At 52.4% G+C, this 6,000-nt stretch overlaps 1 protein-coding gene across 1 annotated transcript in view; it reads right to left on the bottom strand.

Moving 5' to 3' along the window:
- Positions 1-1,586: 1,586 nt before the first annotated feature.
- NOL10 (nucleolar protein 10) overlaps positions 1,587-6,000 on the bottom strand; it is an 86,192-nt gene continuing 81,778 nt past the window's right edge. Inside the window, exon 21 of the mRNA XM_070451706.1 lies at positions 1,587-2,429. Coding sequence (XP_070307807.1) covers positions 2,310-2,429 — 120 coding nt within the window. The 3' untranslated portion in view covers positions 1,587-2,309. The remainder of the gene's footprint in view (positions 2,430-6,000) is intronic.

Here is a 6,000-nt window from a genome sequence, read left to right as displayed (position 1 = left end):
ACAGGAGGGCCCTGAGGATGCATTCTGCAGCTTTCTATCTACTCGGCAAGTTGTCTTCAACGTCCCTCACAGCTTCAGCTCAGGCCTCCATCTGCCCTTTCAGGAATCCCCCAGAACAAATGCTCAGGGCCACCTCAGCCTGGGAACACCTTGGTATTAAGGAACACGCTGAGTTCGGAGGGTGTGTGTGCAGCGTGGGGGCAGGACGGTGCCGACAGCACTTCACGGAGCCCTGCAGAACCTCACACTGTGCCAGGCGCTTGCGGACATGCGGGCCCCACGCGCTCCTCACCGCAAGCAAGGATCAGGTCCACCTTCAGGAGGAAACAAGACCCAGAGAGGTTAAACAGCCAGGGGACGCCCAGCTGGGAGCAACAGGGCTGGGACTGCCCGCTGAGTCACAGGCCAGCCCCGGTGCCCCCATCTCAGGCATCCTGGACGGGCCCACACAATCGCCCTGGACCTGCTGAGGCTCCAGACTTAAGACAAGCCCTCACTTCACAGGCAAGCAAGGCCCCTTGGCCAGAAGCAGCATTGCTTCTGGAAACTCCCCAAAAGGTGTACTGGCTCCCCAAACCACAGGGAGGACCCCAAAGAAAGAAAAGGGGGGGCTGGGAAGTCCAGGTATAGGTGCAGAAGAGCCTGACCCCAGCACAGGTCTGGAAATAGGTTCCTCAACCCCGGGGAAACACGCCAGCCGGCAGCATCCTTCTTTACCTTCTTCTCAAACAGTGTGGGAGACACAAGTCACAGCAAGCTGGAGCCCTGAGAACAGACCAGGGGACGGGCCAAGAAAGGAACGGTGGGGGCCCTCTGGTATCACAAGTCGTGTTGGCTGCACAGGTAATAGCAGGCTCTTTCTGGTGACGTGTCTGTGTACACGCACGCACACACACACCACCCCACCCCACCACACAGACACATACACCCTCTCTCCTTTTTTTTTTCTGAAAACATCTTCTCCCTCTCAGACCACAGAGGGCCCGCCAGGTAACAAGAGTCTCTTTCTGGTGATGTGTCTGTGTGTACACACACACGTACACACACACACACACACACACACACACTCTGTCTCTCTCTCTTTTATTTTTTCTGGAAATATCCTTTCCCTCTCAGACCACAGAGGGCCCTCCAGATAATAAGAGTCTCTTTCTGGTGACGTGTCCGTACATACACACACACACACACACACACACACACTCACACACTCTCTCTTTTTTCCTGGAAACATCCTCTCCCTCTCAGACCACAGAGGTCACAGCCTGACCTGTGCTGTTCCCAGTCTGCAGGGCTGCAGGAAGACAGGAGGGGAGACTGAGGAGACGGAAGAAAGGTCCCAACAGGAGGGAGACAAGAAAGGAGGCCAGCCTGAGTGCGGAGACCTGGATCCCGGGGGCCTGAGTTGGTCACTCTCCAGCCTGGCTGTGTTCATTAATGCTTTTGCCTTTCTGCTTGTGACATCTCAGCTTAGATTCTATCATTTACAACCCCAAGAGTCACTATCTCAGAGACTCTTCACACATTCGCATACAAAGAAACCAAAGTAATTTTTCAAATTAACTCAAGGAATGGGTGTCTCTCCAAGAAGCTGTTCAAACAAAAGCATTTATTTTTATAAACGTTGTCTCCAGCCAGTATATCTCTAATTGCACTTAAGACATTGGGGGAAAAAAAAAATCTGTATTTAATCCTGTGCCAAGTTAAAAGAATATCCAGTAGCTCCCACTTTCTGTTTTAGATGGCTATTACCATTTAATTTACATTCTCTTGGTATAAAAATGTGCTTTAAAAAATCCCAGACCAACACATAAACACACTTACCGGCACATTCTTAAAAACACAAACGTGACCGAAGCCCATAGTTGGGCGAGACGGGAGTGGCCTCTTGGGGCAGGGGTGGGGGGCCGAGCGGAGTCGTGAGCGGCAGTGGGCAGGGCAGATGGTCCCAGAAGACCCCAGGCCCTGGTCTGCAGCCCAGGACTCTCTCGGCTCACGGGCACATCTCACAGTATTCGAAGACACCCACCTCTCGCGTGGGATTAAAACCAGGGGAAGGAACAATGTTCTTGGGGAGCCACATGACACAGAAGTGCCCCAGGGCGCTACGTGGCCAGCAGTCCCAGCCCCAGAGTCTGACCAGAGGCCTGGGGACCACAGCCCGGTCTGGACTTCTCTCTGCAGATGCAAGGGTTCCCCGGGACTCGAGGGCTGCCCGACCCTGGCTGTGGCTAACACGCCCGAATCAACGACGATCCAGCAGGGGAGATGCACTGAGCTCCTCGGGGTCACGCGTGGGGCCGGCTCTGGACTCAGTGGAACGGCCGCCCCCGCCTGGGCCGGGACCTGAGATGTCCTGCTGAGCGGCGCATGGCCTTCCTCTCCTGCCGGTGCAGTTTCTCAGCCTGCTGCTGCTGCTTCTGCTGCTCCGACTGAGAGAGAAGAGCAAATGAGGGGAGAGAAACAGAAAGGACATGCCAACACCCCTTTCTGGGGGGCCATCAGAATGCCAAAGGCCCGACCACCACCCTTAGCCCGGTTCTGGCACGGACAGCAGGACCAATGCCAACCGCCACGGTCACTGTGAGACCCGAAGCCCTAAATCCCCCGGGCCGGAGAGCGACCTGGATGCACCAGACTGAACCACACAGCCTGAGGCTGGTTCCTCAGACCACACGCCACAGAGTCCCCTGGGGAGAGCCAGCCTGAAGAAGATGCGATGGCTTTCCAAATGCCCACAACTTCTCTTGCAGAACTGTCCTTCGCTGACAAGCCAGAGCCATTCATCAGTTTACTCACGTTGTCTTAAAGACAAAAGAAGTCCATCTGTGTCCCAAAACTGTGTAATAACCAACCCACGATTAATCATCCAGTCCCCCAGAGCTGGTTCTAAAGAGAATCAAACTCCCTTGAAAGGCAGAGAGCTACCACTAAATGCTGATAAAGGCTCAGCAGACATGTCAGTCAATCCCAAGTTCATGGCTGGAAGGGGCAAATGGGTTCTGGGATGGCTGCTTTGAAGGCACCATTCTCAACACTCAGGTGAGAGAACCAGACCTCCAAACAGTGTCACTAGTTTCACAGAAGAGAGCTACATCAGTGCAGAATCTGCACTGAAGGGAAGAGAAGCTTCGGAGTTCTAAGAATACAGCTCCATTCCACTGAGTCTGGTTTGGAGAATACAAACCCCTAACCGTGAAGCTCAAAAAAAAATCTTAGCTGGTGGAACTGACAGAAGGTCCAACTTTGACAGCAGTGGTGGGGCAATCACTTTCAAAGTTGCAAAATGCTGCCTTAGGGACACCTGCACAGCCGGCCTGTGACCTGCTAGCTCCAGGCACCTGGGGGTACTCATTCATATGTCCGCCTTGAAGAACAAGTCTCTGTGTTCACTTACTGCTGGGATTATTCCACTTCTGTAAAGTGAAAGAGTTGGGAGGTGAAGGAATCATGAGAAAAGAACACGATTTGTGAGACCAAAAACTGCTGACTCTTTCCTATCTGAAGAAACCCTTGGACTGAGATTCTGGAGAATCGAGCTCTTTTCCTGACTATGTACCATTTTTCAAAGCCTTCTCAAAGGGACCCTGCCCAAGTGTGTCCCCTGCAGGTCCCTCTCCTGGCCCCACCCAGCCCAGGGCACGGAGGTCCCTCCTGCCTCAGGCCGGCCCTGACCTCTCACTACGACGGGGTGAGGAACCCGTCAGCCACCTTCAGTTCGCCTCCTCCTGCAACTATTTAAAAATAGAAACGGCATGCCAATCTTCTGCTAACTAGACCTTTTCAACCGCTTTCCACGGTTCTTAGGACTGGGGTTAAAATTTAACCTCAGACAGGGCCCCGACTGACAGCTCTACGTGCCTTTCCAGCTACGTGTGAGGCCACAGTTGGCAGACCCGTGACGGCTGTGTTTCACACACATAGGCTCACTCCCACCCCCCAGAGAGGCTGGAGCCCTGCCAGCCCCTCGGGGCTCTGCCTGCCCCTCACCCAGCCGTCCCTCACTCCTCTGGCTGGGCTGGGCCCAACACTCCCAGCCCTGGGCCTCCGCATCCCACATTACGATGAGGTGACTGTACGTGATCTCCCTCCATCCACGGGACTGCGGCACCCACAGCCACGTCTGTCTGTTCTGTGTGTCGCTAGCACGTGGCAGAGAGCAGGCTGAGGCTCCTTTGTGAATGAAGAACTCAGAAAGCCAAGGGAAACTGTACGCTCCCTAGCAGACCAGAAGATGGTGTGTCAGCAAGCCCCTGAACACTGCTTATTTAATATTGTTTCTTCACATTAAGAAAAGTGAAGTTGTTGTGTCTGACTCTTTGCGACCCCGTGGACTGTAGTCTGCCAGGCTCCTCCACCCATGGGATTCTCCAGGCAAGAATACCGGAGTGGGTTGCCATTTCCTTCTCCAGGGGATTTTCCCGACCCAGGGATCAAACCTGGGTCTCCTGCATTGCAGGCAGACGCTTTACCTTCTGAGCCACCAGGGAAGCTCTCATATTAAGAAGCATTCCTTTAAAAATGCCTCTGGTCCAAGTAACTCTGGGAAATGACGTACTAAGTAAAGATAAACAGGGAGTGCTGGGGCTTTTTACGTCAGGAGCTGCTCTGCATCTTTGATAATACAGACATCTGTAGTGGATTTCCCTTGGGGGCGTGGTGGCAAAGCCAGCTTCCAGGAGCCCCCCCGTCTGTCTCCTGGAGCACACCCTACGAGGCCCTGGCCGTGGAGTCCCCACAAAGGCAGGTGTCTATGCGTGAGCTCAGAGGTAGCAGCGATCCCTGCAGAAAAACCTCTGTCCAGAAACAAGCGTGTGCTCAGTTGTGCCTGACTCTTTTGTCACCCATGGGTGGCAGCCCGCCAGGCTTCTCTGTCCATGGGATTCTCCAGGCAAAAATACTGGAGTGGGTTGCCATTCCCTACTCCAGGGGATCTTCCTGACCCAGGAATCAAACCTGGGTCTCTTGCATCCCTTGCATTGGCAGGCTTTACCACTTTACCACTGTGGCACCTGGGAAGCCCCTTTCCAGAAAAAAACTCCTTATCCCCGATCTAAAGAAGAGCTGTATTTGCAAGCTGCTGCCACTGTGTGACTGATTCGTTACAAGTGAAGAGCCAACCAGCTGACTCTCCTTCCTGTTCCTGTCCTGACTCCTTCCCCACATCCACGACAGCCCTATCTCAGGACGGGGGAGACTAAATGCAAAGCCCACCCCTGCACCCGTACCTGGCTGGCCCAGGGCCCCTGAGGGAATGAACTACAGGGTATTTAAAAGTAGAATCTGGGACCTAATCCTAGTTTTGCCACTAAGCAATTTTAAATAATATTAAAGCATAGGTTTTTCTCCTTCAATTTGATTAACATTTTAGAAAGTACATATGAAAATACTAGGAAAACTTGAGATTTTACCTGAATATATCACACACCTAGTATAAAAGGATTTGTATTAAAAAAAAACCCACAAATAATAATTCCATAAAAATTCTTAAATAAAACTAAGATTTAATAGTTGAAATTCTATTAGTCAAAGGATGAAACAGGCATGAGCCAAATGCCAATTGATGCATTCCCCAAACTAGTTTCAAAGCCTCTGCTAGACTCAACCGCCAGGCTGTTTTAAGTATTTTCACTTAAATGTTTCGTTTTTGTGTTGCAGTTTAGTCACTAAGCTGTGTCCAACTCTTTGCAACCCCATGGACTGTCTGTCCCACCAGGCTTGTCTGTCCAAGGAGTTTCCCAGGCAAGAATACTGGAATGGGTTGCCAACTCCTCCTCCAGGGGATCTTCCAGGCCAAGGGAGCAAACCCATGTCTCCTGCGTTGCAGGCAGATTCTCTACCGCTGCGCCATCAGGGTAGCACGCTTTTTGGGGGGGGGGGGGGGGGGGGAGGGAATCAGAGCCATCTTATTTTCAGTTTACAACAAATCATAAACTGATACTGAACTCAGTACCTTCCAACTGGGGAAATGTGGGGAAGGAGTGTGCTCGCGTCCTCCCAGCT

Source organism: Odocoileus virginianus, chromosome 2 (genome assembly GCF_023699985.2).
Source record: "Odocoileus virginianus isolate 20LAN1187 ecotype Illinois chromosome 2, Ovbor_1.2, whole genome shotgun sequence".
NCBI classification, from domain to species: domain Eukaryota; kingdom Metazoa; phylum Chordata; class Mammalia; order Artiodactyla; family Cervidae; genus Odocoileus; species Odocoileus virginianus.
Note: the sequence above shows the minus strand (reverse complement) of the source record. Positions and strands in the feature narration are given on the sequence as shown.